This window comes from Cyclopterus lumpus, chromosome 3 (assembly GCF_009769545.1).
Source record: "Cyclopterus lumpus isolate fCycLum1 chromosome 3, fCycLum1.pri, whole genome shotgun sequence".
Classification (NCBI taxonomy): Eukaryota; Metazoa; Chordata; class Actinopteri; order Perciformes; family Cyclopteridae; genus Cyclopterus; species Cyclopterus lumpus.
The window spans coordinates 18,411,476-18,430,815 of NC_046968.1; the positions used below are offsets into that span (position 1 = coordinate 18,411,476).

Consider the following 19,340-nt stretch of genomic DNA (forward strand, 5'->3'; position numbering starts at 1 on the left):
GTAGGGAACAGGGGGGGGTCACATGACGGGGAGGATGTTGTCACGGGGGCCAAGACCGCCGCAGTCTTCTGCTTCTTCTTCTTGGATGCTAAGTTCAACTTTTGTGCAGCTCTGAGAGGAAAACAGAGAGAAAGAGGAAAGAAGAGAAGCCAGTCAATCAATCAAACTAATATGTTAAAACATGTACTTCATTTTATCACAATACTGCACACACTCAGTAGTTTAAATAAAGAAATATAAGGAGATGAGGAAGGACAGGGAGGGTGGTGGCTCATTTGCATGCACACATGGGTCTATAATTACATCCTCCCATAGTTTGCCACAGTACCACCATGGCAATTGGCAAATATGCTAATTGCAGAATAGAGCTCGATTCCACACCCTTTAACACACACACACACACACACACACACACACTGCTGTTTACATATGTAGCAACATCTGGATGGGGAGTGGTTCATTTGCTTTCTTGCTGTTCAATTCCCTCCAGCATTCAGTTGAAAAGGAGACACCAGAAATTATATTTACACTCCATCTATTCTGCCCTCAGAAACTCCTTATTTGCTGTCTCCTTTTAACTTCAACTTCTAAATCTCGCTTCTGTCTCCTTCCTCATTTCTTACTTCAACACAGCAATTCCTTCCTGTCTGCCTCTCTCAGCTCAACGGTACTTCACATCATCTCTAGAGTATAACTTTTTACCCCCACCCCCCCTTTTTTTTACTCTCTTTCTTTCTTCCCCTGCTGAAACACTGCATATCAATATAACAGTCTAAATTTCTGCTTTAACCTATGACATAAATAGTCAACATGAGACAGTTATTAGGAAGAAACTGCTTTACTTGTCTTTTACTTAAGTATTTCCATTTAATGCTACTTTATATTTATATTTCAACAAAATTGAAAAGGAAATATTTTGTATTTTACTCCTCTACATTTATCTGGTAGTCAAAGTTACTTTGAGTGGGATGTCTCCCATTTATCATGTCACTACTCCTCAGACTGGTGACCCTTTGGAAGGGCCTGACACAGTTTGGGAACCACTGGACTACACAAACTTTATATATAGTAGTTGAAACATTATTTGTTACACTTTGAACACATTTAATTGATTATCATCTCTACTTTAACTTAGGCTGCGTGTCACCAGCAATGATTCATTTAAGCTAAGATTAGTTCTAATCAGAAGTTTAACATTAGTAGTTGATCTCAATTTAAATGTGTGACCATTAATCTTCAAGGCTTAGAACAGGCTAAGTGGTTGCTCATATATAGATAATAAGGGGTATGGATGCATAGCTAATAATACATTATTTTCATTTTGACAAAAGCCTTGGTCACATTGACCATCAGAGAGATGAGTAAAGGTTAAGTGAGAGCGATCTTGCAGGAAACCCAGGGACAGTAAATCTGCAGGCAGTAATTCAGCAAACATGATTTTATGTCATTACAAATATTCGTATGTGTCGATGTAATTCCTTTTCTACAATTTATGAAGCCACAATTCAAACAAGCAGATTTGCTGACAAACTGAGTTACATGCAGCAGCAGTATTGACGATGTGAGGAAAAAAAAGACCTCTAAAACTGCTCTGTTCTGCTTTAATCTATCCTCACATTTATTTCTTTGATTTTAAAGAGAGCGAGATAGAGAGAAGACCTTGTGCCCTGACACACTCTCTGTCAAAGAGCCATATTTTCACACCATTGGCTTTCAATTAACTGCAGCAGGTTACAGAAATGAGTGTGTGGGGGGTGTGGGGGGAGTGGAGTGCAAGAGATGGGAGGAGGGAGGAGGAGAAGGGAGGAGATGTGGATTCAGTGACCCGGAGAACGACGAAGCGTTTCACCGTTTGACTAGCTCTCCCGGGAGATTTGTGTGTGTGAATCTGTGTAGGTGTGTGTTTATGAATGTGTGTGTGTGTGTGCATGTGGGCGTGTGCGTGCGTGTGGATGCACATACTGTTTGAAACAAAGCTCCACAAGAAGACCACTAATTGGTTTTTCATTGTGTGCCAGCTATGCTTGCATACATATTGCATCAAATGCGATCAAAAGCCATTACAGGTTTTCTTATTGTATAACTGAATACTCAGACCCTCCCATGAAGCATGAAGATACACAAGGTGCAGGAGAGAACTGCATCTTAAAAAATATACTGGTGTCAATATTTTCGCTTTATTTTCATCAATAAGTTTAAGAAAGATGTGCTTAAGATGTGATTAAAATCTACATTTGATTTATATGTAACAATGGAAACTACAGGCTGCTGGAACTGCTGCAGTGCTGGTGCTTGTAGGATGAGACATGGCTTTGATGGTTTCATGCAGTTAGAGTAACTGTGCATGAAACCATCAGTGGAGATTCCCACTTGCTCCCTGGGCAGCGGTACTAGCTTTTGTGAGATTGTTTTTATAATAGATCCTTCAAATCCATCAGCCACATACATTTTGTATCATGCTTATATTTATATGTGTGTTTGCGTGTTACTACGCTATTATTATGTCCTCTCTCCCTGACTGGTGTTATCTATGGCACAATTCAAGCATGGTAGACACACACACACAAACACCACCTAATTGGTAGCGCTTAATGACAAGTGGCCTGTGATTTGGTCAAGTGGATCCATTCCAATCTAACCCTAAATTGAAGTGTGCTTGTTTTCCATCTATCCTCTCCAGCTCTCTACCCATCAGCTCTTCCACTGTCACCTCTATCCCCTCCCCTTCCTCCATTACCTTCATGCAGTCCTTCTCTCTCCTCCATATTTCACTTCACTATTATTTCTATTTTAAATCCCTCTGACTCAACAACCATCCCCTTATCTTTCCCTCTATTGTATTCCTCTCCTCCTCATTATTTGTATCCTTTCATCCTTTGCCTTCTTCTCCACCCATCCATCCCACCATCTATTCAGCCGTCCTTACACGTATTGATCCTTTCACCCATCCTTGCCTCTCTTCCCCTCGGTCCCTTCATGTGTCTCTCTCTTGTTAGAAGGCAGCACAGGTCACAGATAGCCCAGCTACTAACATGTTGTTGCCTTGTTTTCCTCTCCCTTCCACACAACTACAAACACTTTCACTTGCCACCTACATACAAAGACTCCCTCGAAAAACATACACACACAGCTGATTTATGACTAGTGTCTCTGGGCTATGTTGGTGGTTCAGTAGCTAATTACATTCTATTTAACAGGCCATCAGTGGAGGGAGATATAGGGAGAGACAGAGAGCAATGGTGTGTGTGTGTGTGTGTGTGTGTGTGTGTGTGTGTGTGTGTGTGTGTGTGTGTGTGTGTGTGTGTGTGTGTGTGTGCGTGTGTGTGCGTGTGTTTGTCGTGGGGGGACAACAAGGCTTGCATGGACAGAAGACTGGCTTGAATGACACTATCTATTCATCGACATGTACAAATAGCCTCCAATTTACACATTTCCTATCTGGCATGCTATCCTGTAACACAAGCCGAAGCACTAAAATATAAATACCGGTACATTTCTGTGTTCAACATGGGGTTAAGATGGCCACATGATACTTCTGGCTCATGTGTACTCTAACACATGTTGGTCTACTGTAGAGAACTGAGCTGGTCACTGATCTGTCTGAACTAAATAGCTTTTTCATTACAGCAGTTTGCCCCACACCCTTTGTGTGATGTGTTGAATCACTTAGAACTAAGCAATTTCGGAAACTCATGTTTGTGAGCTTTTCGGTATTTTCTATTGGATGGATAGTATAGTTAAATTTGCTCTCTTTCGCTGCTCTCCAGGTGCCTCTAATATTGAAAACATCAAGACCACTGGAAGAGCAAATGGACTGTCGAAATAAAAGCCAACCACTTTGAATTACTGTGAAAGGACACATGAGCAAAAGAATAACCACAAATGTGGTTCTGATGTGATGTGGTTCTTGATATTTAAATCATCAATTATCCATTATGAGTGGTGTCTCATTAATGGCCAATTATTATTTTGATGGAGTACACCTTCTTAAAGGAAAGAAAAGAGAGGCAGCAAGAGGTAAACAGAGAAAGAGTGTTTTCACAGCCACACTGTCCATAAAAATAACAACGCCTTTCCAATTCACAGATTCACTTGGGACATATTCATTTACTCTGCTACCTCCAACAACACACACACACACACACACCACGCCAAATCCCCAAAGATCAAATCCTCGGAGCATGCAGGAAAAAATCCTTCACTGATAGAAACTCCCTTCCCCCCGTGAGGGGGAGCCTACGCACACACACACACGCACACGCACATGCACGCACACACACACACATGCAGCATGTCTCTATCCTCTCGCCCGGTGTCCCTTGAGGGCCACTGCAGCACGGGGAAGATGGAGCGCTACCGTGTGAGTGCGACATATTCAAAGACAGATCGGTACTAATGAAAGATATTACTCTCATGCACATTAGTAGAGGTAAAGAAAAGGTCAATGTAGAGATGGAGAAATTGTTGGAAAAACTGAGGAGCAGAACAAAAGCGAAGTAGGAGAGGAGAGGAAGAAAATAGAGAGCAAAACAGAAAGCAATTAGATGTAGACAAGAAAAGGGATAGAAAGAGGAGGATCTGGAGGAAGGAAGGGATCAGGCTAGAGGAGATGTGGTGGACATGCGGATTTTGCTGTATGCAGACAGTGAACAAGAGTGAGATTGTGTGTAATAAGAATGTCTGTATGCAGTCCACGTCTGAGAGTAAAGACCAAGACAGGATTTACCAGCACTGCATGGCTGCATCCATCCACCACAAACACACACACACACACACACAAGGTGACAGAGTGTATATTGTTACCATTTGCCAATTAAACTGTTTTTCCAACACACACACACAAACACAAATTATATGAAAATTGCAGACAAATGTATGTAAAGTTTTGAAAAGCAAACAAAACCAACACAAACACTTTTAAATTATATATCACAGCATCGAAGATCTACAGTAATTATACAGTCTGAAACAGGTGAGAAGGACAGACAGCCACACACACATACACAAACACACACACATTGCACACACACATATAGTGTAGTGACACCTGTACCATGAAACACACCTTGTTCTTTCACTTTGTAATGCTCATAAATCATCCCAAAGACAGCTGGCTGTATGCTTGGAATGTCAACCAGATGTGTGTGTGTGTGTGTGTGTGTGTGTGTGTAAGAGAGAAATGGTTACCTGAAAGTTACCAGGGGGTCATAGAAACCGAGCTAAATAAAGTGTGTGTGCACATGTGTTTGTGTGCATGCCCATATAATTTACGAGTTGCGCCTGGTCACAGGTGCTTATAAGCCAGACAGCACTTTGTCTGCCACACTGAAGCACATCGCTCATACATCAAACAAAAACTGAATTATCTGCAGATTTGGAAAACAGACAAAAGAACAAAATACAGAAATAAGCACACCAATAGAGAAGAGGAGAGAAGGAGGAGAGAGTATGTGTGAAAGTGAGGAGGGAAACCAACGGTATCATTCAAAATGTGATTTAAAGCAGCTCATTCGATACGACGTCTCAGCAATACTTCACACACCGTGACACACTCATAGTCTTGTGTTACCCATGAATAATTTATTCATTCATTTCGAGCTTGTCATGTTTATTCATCAATAATTTACCCAGATTACCAGTGTTGTATTTATGTTGTCGCACTGCATTATTCTAGATTAGATTACACGGCTCATCAACGGACACTGACTGGATAGGTAATTTATAAATAAACGCATAAAAAAAATTCTTAAGCACAATATATAACAGTTTTTCATTTTTACAACAATTGCATTTTACAACATTTTGTAAAATGTAGTTCTGCTCTATTATACAACTTGAGAGACATTAGCGTAAGCAGTAACTGTATATATCCAAGATTAATTTGGCACAAATATACCGGTAAAATGCATCTCACACTCTTGTTTTTACTGAAATGATCATCCCTAACATTCTCCTTAATACTGATTTTTCTAGTCCCTATAATGCAGCTCCATTCCATTATCTGAACCACTTATCCTATTCAGGGGCGCTGGAGCCGATCCCAGCTGACATTGGGTGAAAGCAGGGTTCACCAGGACAGGTCGCCAGTCTATCGCAGGGCACAGACAACCATATTTAGACTGTGGGAAGAACCGGAGAACCCGGAGGGAACCTACGCTGACACAGGGAGAACATACAAACTCCACACAGAAGGACCGCCAAGACCGGGATCCGAACCCGGGCCCCTCTTGCCGTGAGGCGACAGTGCTAGACGACACTACCGTGCAGCCCCTTATAATGCATCAATAATAAATAATCCTTGTGAGATTAAACAAAATACATATGTGTCTATATCAGTGTTGTGATTCTCTATAAATGTTCATTCACATTGTAGAGTTCTCGTTTGAGAGAGTAGACAAATTCAAACACAATACAGAATGGCATATACATAGACCAGCATGCTGGTGCTGCGTGAGAGATCAGATAAAACAGGTCAGGTGATCTTCAAAACATGTCCCCCTGATCTGAATCCATCTTACCTGGCAAAGAAGGAGGCGGCAGCAGAGGTGGTGGTGGTCGGCACGGTTGTGGTTACAGCTGTTGTGTGAGAGGGCGAGTTTGTGTGTGATGTTGAATTGGTGTGCGAAGGAGAGTTTGTGTTGTAGCGGTTCAGGGCCGCCTCGGTCAAACCTTCTCTGGAGTCCTCAGAGATCATCTGGGAGATCTGACAAGAGACGGAGAGAGAGATTAAAAATGTTTACTCCTCCAGTCACAGTACATTCCATGTTTTCTGTGTGTGTCTGTGTATTGTTGTTCCACTTGATAGAATAAAGAAGGAAAGACACACACACACACACACACACACACACGCTACAGTAAATCTCTTTCCTTCTCCTTTCCAGATGAGAGACCAGAGTCTGGTTTCCAACATACCTTTCGGTTCCTATTGAAGAATAATTCATGGCAATTCATTTGTATATTCTGCTGGATATTTTTAGATGTTTTTATTCATGTTAATCTTAAGTGTGTGTGTATGTGTTTGTGTGTGTTGTGTCTGTGTTTTCCTTGGAAAGACACGCAGCTGATAAACTATCTAGTGAGTCAGTAGGAGAATGTTGTCTGGGTCCACAAAGACAGAAACAAACAAACAAACAAACCCTCCTGTCTCAGTTTTTCCCATTTAACATAATGCCTTCTCCTTCTTTCACCCTTGCTTCGTTTTTTCTCATTCAATTTCATTCTCTCTGTCGCTTTGCTCTGCCACCTTAAGCTATTCACATTTGTTTTTTATTATTGGATCATCCTTCAGGGCATTTGTCGTTTATTAGATACTATTCAGGCAAGAAGGACAGTGGGGACAAAGAAAGAGAGAACATTTAACTTATAACACCATAAAGTAATGACATATGCTGTTACTGTTTCATCAGATTCATGGTATGCTGTAAATAAATATTATATGAAGTCTACGTAGATGGACGTTGTGATTATATGGTATGTGCCTCAACTAGGCCACTGGACACTTTCTATCTATCTGCACTGTATCTAAATATCTGATCACATTGTTAAATTGATATACGTTCTTGGTGCAAACACATATAGAAGAAAAGACATTTCAGAGGTTCATTTTTGGTCTAAAATCTCTTTATTTCTGCTTCTAGTCAATATGAACAAAGGGATATATTTTTAAGTTGTGTTGCTATGTGTGAGTGTGGATCTTTGGTCCAGATAAGATACTTAAGACACACACACACACTTGTATGAGAGAGTGTGTTGCATTAGTTTGTCATTGTGACACAGATGTGTGTGTGTGTGTGTGTGTGTGTGTTTATGTGCACAGGCATGTGTGTGTGTGCATGTAGGCGACCCATTCGTGAAATATATATGGATTATTGATTTTAGTTTTTTATGTGCTGCCAGCAAGCAGACAGCAGTGGACCTAAATCATTAACCTACACTCTATTAAAGGAACTATAGCTTGTGCATAAATCTGAGAGCATGTATGCCTATTGTTAGCATTTCTATGTGCGCCAATGTGTGTGCATGTGTCTGCACCTATGTGTATGTGTGTGTAAATCAGCTCCACGGTGCGTGTAGTTAATGCTGAGGCCTCCTGGGGTCCAAGCATGCTGTCCACTGCCTTGATAAATTACCTATTGTAAATGAGATGCCTCTATAGTTTATATACCATTCTCCCTGTGCACCTCCAAGCATTTCAAATCCTCCGGATTAGCTTGCTACTCCTGCATTATTAAAGGATTCATGACTGTATGCAATAAGGGTTTTGTGAGCTACATGGAATACCTGTGCATTTCTACCCGATACCCATTTATCCTGATAAATAGGAAGAGGAAAACTATCAGTATGGAGGGGGTGAAATGTTCCCATAGAGGAATATTATAATTTGAGCTGAAAACTTGATTAAAGGTGGTTGAATAATATGTGGCGGTCAGCAGTTCAGACCGCAAGGACACAATAGACTCTTTGTTCTACTCAGCTGCACCAACCATTGTCACCAAAAAAGTGCAATAACCACATCCTCATTCATTTCATACTATTATGAGATTCCAAAAGGTTTGCTGTGCTTCTTTGTGTCTGAAACAGCGATGTGCTGAAGGGCAATTATGCTTCATGCATCTCATTAAACCAGCTAATGTAAGAAAGCTGTCAAATTAGTTCTGCATCTGAAATACTGCACTCAGAAACTAGATGGATAGTATGATAGACCTCATTCCAGCATGGCCACCTGGCTAATGCATTGAATGGCATTTTGGGTAATATAGTCATAGAAATAAATTGTTTTTGTTCTTATGACATTGTTACACTTTTTCAATTCAGATATTCTCACAGGACACACAGGAGGAGCTGCTCTCTCGATGTTGCCATCAATTAGATTAAATTACAGTTGATGAAACTTTAATGATTCCTGTGGGGATATTAGGTCATCGCAGCAAGAGAGACAAGGATATAGCTAATACCAGGGAGAGAGTGCTGCAGATAATACAACAGCCAACTGCCTCTACACTAGACCACTTATCCACATCCCTCTCTCTCTCTGCTCTCATAAAAAGGTAAAAACTGGTAAAAACATTCATCTTCATTGTACCACACATGTCATTTCCCCAATGCTCACCTTCCACATCTATCAACACTTTCATTTATTATAGTTTACATCCTTTTCCAACCACATGCTACAGAAACCCACTATTGAATGTGTGCCTAAAATCTCAGGATCCTTTGAGGAGAATGAAACGAGAAATTGTATGTGTGTGCGTGTGTGTGTGTGTGTGCGTGGTCCTGCTTACTTTTATCAGGGGGAAAGACACAATCTGTAAAACAATCTAAATGCTTACTGCTTCACATTGTATAGAGAAAGAGAGAGAGAGAGGGAGAGAGAGGGAGAGAGAGAGAGAGAGGGAGAGAGAGGTAGAGAGAGAGAGATAGAGGGAGAGAGAGAGACTACATCAGAGATAGAATTACAGAAACGTAGTCTATGTGAGACAGAAAGAAAAATAAAATAAACTAAGTAAAGAGGACACTAAAAACAGTCATGAAAAGTAGACAACACACATAAGGAAATTAAATATAAAGAGCGCGAAGGCAAGAAAGAAATGAAAGTGTGGGGGTAAATGATAGATATAGATAGAAAGAGAGAGAGCAAAGGTGAGACCGAGGGTGGTAAAAAAGTAAGGCCTCATATCAACATGTGTAAAGTATGTTGTATATTCAACTCAGAAACGGCCTCAAGGCTACACACTGCAGTGTTAATAAGACAAGCTATCTCACACTTCCATGATTCAAATTATACTACAAAATACACATTGCTTTTCCAAAGGCTGTTAGCTAAGCATGCATGTACTTATCATGATCTGTTTTTTGCAGTTAGTTTTTTGCATCTATTGCTTCTGGGGAGAGGGATCCTCCTCTGTTGCTCTCCTGAAGGTTTCTTCCCTTTTTTTCCTGTGAAAGTTTTTTTTCAGTTTTTCGGGAAGTTCAGATATACAGATTGTAAAGCCCTCTGCGGCAAATTTGTAATTTGTGATTCTGAGCTATACAAAATAAACTGAATTTAATTTAATCAGATTTGTTGTTTTCAGAATTGACCAAAACACCTTCTGTTGGTATGAGGACATGTCAACACAAAAATACACATCAGAGCTCAATGCTGTGCTCTGTGGCCAACTGACCATGTGCACTTATCTTAAGAGGAACTTGGGGATAACTTGGCTGGAGTAAAACAGTTGTTTTTCTGAGTTAGGCTTGCTACTCAACTTTTATTTTAGCTGATGACATGGCAGAGATGTATCTTGTATTAAAATGTAATATGTCCTGCTATTTAATTGAATTTTATTGTATTGTATATTTGTAAAAGAAATGTTGCTGCTGCAACAAGAAAAAATGAATAAAGTATAATCTAATCTAATCTAATCTAATTACAAGATGGCACCGTGCCAGCGGCAGCATGTCGCTGTAGCTCCCTGTGTGTGTGTTTTAATTTATTGTCTTTTTTCACTTTTTGGAAAACGGACTGTAACTTTGTTCTTTTTTGGTGGCTTTTCTGTTACTTTCCTGTTTGTAACGGGGAGCCACACACAGTGACTGGGGCCATTGTCTATTCCCACGATCAGCTGATTGCGTTCCGCTAACTGCGGCTTTTGCCTGGCGCCAGGCCTGAGATCCCGGATACCGGCGATTGTAACGTGGAACGTGAGGTCTTTGGCGAATAAGACGGACGAGCTTGGCGCGCTGGTTAAGACTGAGAGGGACTACCGTACGTGTAGCCTCATGTGTTTCACGGAGACATGGCTGCACGTGGACTTTCCGGATCACAGTACGTCGATGCCCGTATCAGGACTGTTCGGGCGGACAGAGACGCTTCCAGAGCGGTAAGAGGAGAGGTGGCGGGATTGTATGTGAACGAGAGGCGGTGCAGTCCCGACCACGTGTGTGTGTGATGGAGCGCTTCTGTAGCCCGAACATTGAACTGTTAGTCCGTGTTATTTGCAGAGGGAGTTCACGTCCGCCATTATTGTCGCTGGCAATCACTGGTGACTTTAACCACGCCAGCCTGGATAGAGCCCTGCCGACTTTTCACCAGTATGTTGACTGTCCACGGAACAATAAAACCCAGCAAATGCAAAGGATGCATTGCATACAGGGCCACTGCCCTTCACCCCCATGGCAGGTCTGATCACGACCTGGTCCTGTTGACACACAAATATGTTCCTCTGGTGCAGTGGCTGCCTGTGACCACCATGACTGTTAGGAGGTGGTCTCGGGGGGCTAATGACACCCTGCAGGACTGCTTTGAGTCAACAGACTTGGATGTGTTGTGTGGACCACATGGGGAGGACATGGACTGCATCACAGAATATATAAAGCTCTGTGTTCACAGCACCATACCATCCCGGACTGTACGCTGCTTCCCGAACAATAAACCATGGATCACTAGTGACCTGAAAGCACTTCTTAATAATAAGAAAGCATCTTTCAGGTCTGGGGACAGAGACGAGCTCAGGAGAGTCCAGCGCGACCTGAAGGTGAAGCTCAGGGAGTGCAAGGACTCCTACAGGAGGAAGCTGGAGGCCAAACTCCAGCAGAACAATGTGAGGGAGGTGTGGACTGGAATGAAGCAAATAACTGGCTTCAAGGTTGGAGGGAGACAACCAGGGGGCTCCCTGGAGAGGGCCAACGAACTAAACTGTTTCTTCAATAGGTTTAGTTCACAGCCCTCATCTGTCTCCGCCACACAACACACCTCCCAAACACCTCCCCCTCGTCCCCCCCTGGGTGAGCTGCACAAAGGGATCTTCACCCTGCACAGACTGCTTCAGCTCCGCTGTCACAAGGACAGATACAGGAGAACATTCCTGCCCACTGCTATTAGACTTTATAATAAATCACCTCTGGCCAGATCCTCCTCAAATTAAATATCAATAATAATAATAATACATTTTCCCCTGGGGATGAATAAAGTAAATATCTTATCTTATCTTATCTGTGGTAAAGTGTACACTTGCAACTGCTGGCCAGTGTGCAACTCCACTGGAGCAGTTGATTTTGTACAAAATATGTTAAGAAAATATTGTAAACTTGTGTGCGTATCCTGTTTCTCTCTGCAAGACAGACACACACACAGGCACAACAAACAGAAACGTAGTAAACACACAGGCACACATGATACTGTATAAACCTGTTTTCAATTAGCTGCTTGAAGGACAGGGCGAGGGCAAAGAGACAATATTAGATTTGTTTTCTCATGCCAGAGAGAGAGAGAGAGAGAGAGAGAGAAAGAGAAACCACCTCAGAATAATTTTACATGAGTTTATTTTCTTATCATTGAAAATGTTTGTTCCCCCGGATCCCAGTAAGCTACATATTCACACCCATTCTGTTATATATAATCAGTCTTTGTTCTGACTGATTCAGCATTTTCCATTTGTTTTACACTTCTTGTGGGACCGAAAAGAAAAGTCCTACTAAATATAAAATGTAGAGGTTGTCACCTCTTAGATTGCTGACCCAGCAAGATATTAATGTCAGCTACACTGGCAGACAGGTTGCTCATGGTCTCTGTTTACCTCTCAGTCCTCCCATCTTTCAGCTCTCCGCTCTGTCTGTTTTGTTGTGCTACTCTCTGAAACTCTGTGACTTTTTTAACATCAAATATTACCATACCAGTGTTGATGTGTGTTGTGCTGTGCTGTACAAAAGGAAAGCAGTGGTAAAACAACAATATCCAATTCTCCTGCAAGAAAATATATACAGGTTTGCTCGTCATCTCAGCAATGTGTATATTTACCCTGATGTCTTAAAATGTCTTTTATTCTTATTCTCTATTATTCTGAACCCATCTCTCTAAACTCTTCATCCTCTCCATCTTTCTCTCCATTTCTGCTTTCCATAACAATTATTTTATGATCTCTCTGCTCAGCTCCACCCCCTTCTGTTCCTCTCCCATGGGTGAGTTCAAACGAGGGTGATTTATTATCGTGCTCAGTTTCTCCTTTCCTGTTGAAACACCATTACTGTCAAAGTCACAGCACAAACACTCAGACTTGCTCACATTTTTCACCACCCAACACAGGTACTAACTCAAATACAGAACACAGAAGTAAATGCACGCACACACAAATTACATCCTATGTCTTTTTCTCACTACTTTTCCTTGACCTCCAAGGAAAGATGCAAAGGACTATTCATAAGCACTTAGGAAAAGACAACCGTTATTCACGTGGGTCTGCTATTGCACTTAATGTGTTGCTGCCGCAAGGAATTGTGGGCTGACAACATCTCGTTTCGAAAAGGATAGTCTAGTGTACCCTATGCTAAAGTTGATAAAAAAAGGAAGCATTGAAGCAGCTTTCCTTACAATTGAGAGAATCCAACATCTTATCATGGCTGCCACTTCCTTCCTGCTCATTTCACTCAGTTAGGAATCTTCCAAAGCAATACAGACTATTCGACCGCAGTCAGTCACACACTTGCACACTGACTTACAAGTTGTTTTAATACACATGAACACAAAACCAGACAGACTCGCACTCAAATACCTCATATAACATATATCTAAACAACAAAACAAATACACGCTGAGGAAAAAAAGTAAGTGTATTCTGTATTCTTTTTTTCTAGCTAACTGTGTGAAGTCATCTAAACAATGTGATATTATGAAAGGCAATATCAAATCAAAGGAAACATGAACAAAAATCAAGCATGTGCGTGCGTGCGAGACAGAGAGAGTGAATGAGAGTGAAGGAGTACTGGGGGTGGGTGACATAGAGTCCCTAGAGTTCTAATTATCGCTGTATGAATTATTACATATGTAGAGCACGATCATACACACATGTTAACATACACACACTCACACCTCTGGATCTCCCCTCCAGTCTCAGCTCTCCTTTACACCTCGAGACCACATCACCTGAGGCTTTTCTCCCACCTACCATCTTCCCCTCTTGTCTACTCATGATCCCTCTCTTCCTGTCTTCTCCAAAAATCTCTTCTTTTATCTTCATTTTCAGTTTGACTCATTTGTGCTGTTTGTGTCGCCTTGACTCAATCGGAGTTCATGTCTTACCTCGCTGCAGCTGAAAAGGATATTTAGCTTCCCCCTCGATAACAGATGGTTATCGAATCCAATAATTCTAAGTCGATTATTGTGTCTTAATGGGGAGCTCTTTTGGGAGAAAACAACTCTTTGCAGTTTTAGATTTTAATTGATTCCTGCAAGCTACAAAGGAAAGCTTGTTTTCAGTCAGTCGCTTAAATGAGCACTTCAACTGGAATATATGTATAAAGCACTACAGACCATATGGCAGTACTTGTCTACAGGAGACTAGAATAGAGGATAGGAGCCTGTATGTTTATCGTGAACACATTATCTCAGGTATCGTCAGTGGTTGATAGCTATCAAGGTCACATTACAGAAGGCAGCTACAAGCTGAAAAATTAAAATGTTGTTCCTGTCCTGCCTGTCAAACTCATATCGAAAGATAAATGCCTGCTCGCCGGTTACCATTTGTTGTAATCGTATGAGACCAGAATTAATATATTCAGTTTCCATGGTAATATTTGCACTGTCCTTGTGGGAGAAGTAGCTATACAGATTGTATGCGTCACCCACACACAGTCATATTTTACATTACATAAATTACATACATTTTCCAGAGTTTACCCTAACCATACCTGCGACCAGCCTTAATTGTAACCCTTACCCTATTCTTAACCCTTACCCAAACCTTAAACAAACTCTTCACCCAAAAATGTAATTTCCCCCGCCCACACACACACACACACACACACCTCTACAGGTAGCTTACCTGGTACGGATAGAGTGTAACTCCTCCATTAGTTCGGTTCAGGTGCTGATGGGCCTGCAGAGCTGTTGTACTCAGTACTGCTCCACTTCCATTAACACTATTATTGCCAGTGCTGTTTACTCCAGTCACTGGTTGGGCAACAGCTTTTCCTGAACTGGGGGACCCATTCCTTCTGTCCACCCCACCTCCAAGCCCCAGGGAACTGGGCTTGGACCCCAATCTGTGACCTGGACCTTGAGGTTGTGGGTTTGTGGGAGCACAGCCGGATGTTTGTCCCACCGAGGGACTCCCATGGCTGGGGTTGGATGGTCCGTGGCTCGGGCTGGGCGTTGGGGTCTGGCTGGGACTTGGGGAAGGTGACTGGGAGGACGAGTGTGAAACGGCAGCACCAGCTGAAGAGGAAGAGGAAGGAAGAAAAGCAGGAATCCACTCCCGTGAACCAGGACCTCCTGGTGCTCCAGATGCTCCGATTGGACCCGTAGGTCCTTGAGATCCATATCTTCCAAAGAGGGCCGGAGGCGAAGAGGGGGGAGACAAATCCCACTGGTCGAGAGTGAGGACCATTCGCACGGCTTCCTGCTTGAGCTGCGTGAGGTGAGTGGCACAGACATCACAGCGACTATCACGTTCGTTCCACGCCCGCCGAGAACTGTTGGGCACCTGAAGCTTATCATGAAGGAGGAGAGAGAAGGAGGGGTCCTGAAAGGAGAGACACAGAAAGCCAAGATTTAGACAGATGTCTGGATGATTGAATGAGAGTAAGCGAGAGAGAGCAGCACATTTTGAGCATGTATGTAAGAAAATTGAGAGGAGAGGAGAGGAGAGGAGAAGAAATGATAGGCATGTGAACAAATCATGACTATGAATATTTATAGAAAATTCAAGAAACATTCATTGCCTTCTAGCCTGGGGGAAGATGTGTAGAGTGACACACACACGTACACACTCTTTATTCCTCTCCCTTCTTACCTTCTCAGCATTTTTCAACAGTACGGCGTGATATTGTGTGAGATTAGTGCATGATGTGACTTTGCACTTTTTAAACATCTGTAAAACCTCTTGGTGCAAATAATACCTAAAATACTAAATCTAATTATTCATACAGGAATAATAAATTAATTAATTGCTTGGCCATCAATTTCTAGCTAAATTACATTTTTTTTCCCATAAAATGGTAAATAAAAACTACTGGAATGAGAATTAAAAAAGAATACATCCCACAAAATGTTGAAGAAGATTACCAACCCTACCTTTTAAAAAGGTTTTTTAAATACATTACATTTTTTTGGTTGGTCTTTTAACAGTTGGTCTTTTAACAGTCTTTTAGTTGAGTTTATTTCTATTTACTCACAGTATCTCAAACTATATTGTTGTTGTTGTGCATTTTTTAACATATATTAGTACATGTAACTCTTTATTATGAAATAGTTGTTATAATAACACCAACCGATCATAATGATTTCTCAATAACCTGCATGTCCTGTTCTATAGTCATATTCCTAAAATCACTCTTTTATCATAAATCTAAGAAAGCGAACCTTTGTATTTCAAAATGCTACATGTATGAGGTTCGCCCCAAAATGACTTGGTTCTGATTCAGATAACAGCTGATAAGCTGTACTTTATGCAAGTTTAAACTGAAGACCGTGTTTCTCTGACAACAGTCTGGAGAGAAAAAAGCGATCAGAAAAAGGACCTCTTACGTGCACAGGCCAACTGCCCAAATAATGGACTATAGAGGCTGCACAAAATGTAAGATCATGTGTAAGTGATTTGTAGTATTATAAGAGTGGTCACAGTGTCAACCTTTCTCGTGCTTTTCTTCATCAAGATTTCATGGTCAACTCTTTTCAGGCTCAAACAGCGTCTACACACTCCCACAGCTACAACTGTTCCACTTTCACCACCTCCACTTATGTGTGCCACCACTGGGACGGACTTTTAACACAACAGTCAATGTGAAGCTGCAGTGAGTTTAATGTGAATGTGGGAGACTGTTTTAACTTTGGCAAATGCCCTTTCTCTGTTGTCAAACTGCCAGGATAACTGCTTCCCCTGAATGGGCAAATATCAACATTCAAGAAAGTCTTTTAAATATATTTTTTAAAGTGTGACACAGATCACAAATGCAATCTTCTCTTTCATTTGGATACAATAATGATCAAATAATTACAAAAAGAAATACATAGTGTATAATGCTCTCTCTCTTTTCTCTCCTTGTGTTGGTCCACTGTGTGTTTCCCTCTGTCTCTGTCCGTGTTTGGCTGGTGAAGTTGTGTGCGTGCGTGTGTGTGAGCAATCTCTGTGCTCTCTTGTGTGCGGAAATTCGGAAATGTGTCCAACTTGTTTGCTCTGTTATCTGTACCTGTACGCATGCATGCATGTGCGTGTACAGGTATGTGTGATGTGTGTAGTGTGCCTGTGTTTTCCCAGACTAATTGGAGCCACTCGCACAGAGCAAAGCTCGAGGTCTCCTGCCACGACTCTGTTCTAAATATTAAAGTTAACAAGCAAAACCCACAAACACACCCTGATACACATCTGTCTAAAGCTCATTTGACGCTGTTGAAAAATATTTTCTCTGTTTTTTCCACAAGGCAATAAGCACTTTATTTACTAAAAGGTCGTTAAAAAGAAAGCTTCTCCTTATAAAAGTCAGACTTTACTCGCGGCCCTTGAGACTCATAGTAGGATTTAAATGACGTTGTGGGCCAATTGTCAGTGTAGGTGTAGCGTTAAGGTATTCTCAGCGAGCGTGTGCTTATACGTCATCAAAACATCTGCGGTAGATGGTGCCAACTCACTTAATAACTGTAATTATCTTCCTGCTTTCAACCAGCCTACCTCTTCTATAACACTAAGGCCATGTCTCTTTGTAGGCCCTCGCTCTTTTCTGCACAAATGATAGATACAGCAAACTGAGGGTATGGTTACATGTAAAAATCATTTCATGCTATTTTAACTTTTTTAGGTTAGACAGTAAAGACAGTGTCCACAAGAATAAAAAGTGACACTTTTCTATCAATTCACGTTATTCTTTGAACATTCCTCCGTATTCTAAAACTGCTTTTCTCTTGAATGACCGCTATTACCGAGTGCTTCTGCATCTCAAAAACAGAGCCATTACATTCACCATCTTCTTTTGCAGCTGCATTTTCAATGCAATATATAAATACTAGGATAAAAACACCAATTACACATGTCCATCCGTACTAGTAGAACAGTAAATACATCACTCTTGCCAGTTGTTCAACATACTGGGGCTTTTATTTGAATACTGGTGCATGGTGCAGGGAAGAGGCTGCGCATGTACAGTACCAATCAAAGGGATGGAAAGGCACTCTTTGTTTAGTGAAGCTTAATCAATACATGATTTATAGAGATGAAGCATGTATGTGCGTCTGATCAATAGGCATGGTGATGGACACGGGTTATCTCTCGGCAGATTTAGATAATCAGACATTACGATAGAGAGACAGATGATTGACAGGGAAGACGGAAAAACAGCACTGGGACATATTGATATGAGTGACTGAACAGGCAACGTTCTTGTTTTATATAATCAATGGATTCTTTGACTTCTTCTACAGTGAAAAAACAGCTTCACACATTTTAATTTTCTCCCAGACGTCTACTGAACTGTAGATATATATGTGTGTGTGTGTGTGTGTGTGTGTGTGTGTGTGTGTGTGTGTGTGTGTGTGTGGTCAGCCTCCTTGGGGGTCCAAATGCTCATAATGTAATGAGAGAAAAAGAGAGTGAATATAATATGTGTCTGCCACACACAAATAAGCCACTATCAATAACAAGCCTGTACGCTTTCCTCAATCAATACACCGTCTGTATGTGTCCACACAAAGCAATATTTCATTTAATAGTAAAGCCTCTCAATGAGAGGGCTGCCTGCTAGGTTATGTCAACAAACCACAAAACCACAAGATACACACACACACACACACACACACACACACAGGAGCTCAAACCTTGGCGACGAACTGAGTGGTTCGTCGCCAAGGTTTGAGCTCCTTCCTAACGTGTGTGTGTGTGTGTGTGTGTGTGTGTGTGTGTGTGTGTGTGTGTGTGTGTGTGTGTGTGTGTGAGATCCCATGATGGGCATAAAAGGCACAGTGTAGAAATCACATTCAGGTTCAGACCTCATTGCACATTCTACTGAAGACCACTGAAGTACTTATCATATACAATTCAATTTAGTTTATTTTGTATGGCCCAGAATCACAAATTACAAATTTGCCTCAGAGGGCTTTACAATCTGTACACATACGACATCCCTGTCCCAGGACCTCACATCGGATCAGGAAAAACTCCCCAAAAAACCTTTCATGGAAAAAAAGGGAAGAAACCTTCAGGAGAGCAACAGAGGAGGATCCCTCTCCCCGGATGGAAGAAGCAATAGATGTCATGTGTACAGAATGAACAGAGTTACATAAACACATTCAATGAATATGACAGAAATGATGAATAATGAGTACTAGGCATGGACCACGTTCCATATTTTCACAATCCAAGATACTACAAGATGGA

General features: G+C 41.5%; 1 protein-coding gene across 1 annotated transcript in view; it reads right to left on the reverse strand.

Annotated features, from left to right (window-relative positions):
• kif26ba (kinesin family member 26Ba) overlaps nt 1-19,340 on the reverse strand; it is an 81,947-nt gene that overhangs the window by 38,402 nt on the left and 24,205 nt on the right. The window contains 3 exon segments of the mRNA XM_034529528.1: nt 2-111; nt 6,519-6,703; nt 14,799-15,497. Of these exon segments, the coding sequence (XP_034385419.1) occupies nt 2-111; nt 6,519-6,703; nt 14,799-15,497 (994 nt within the window).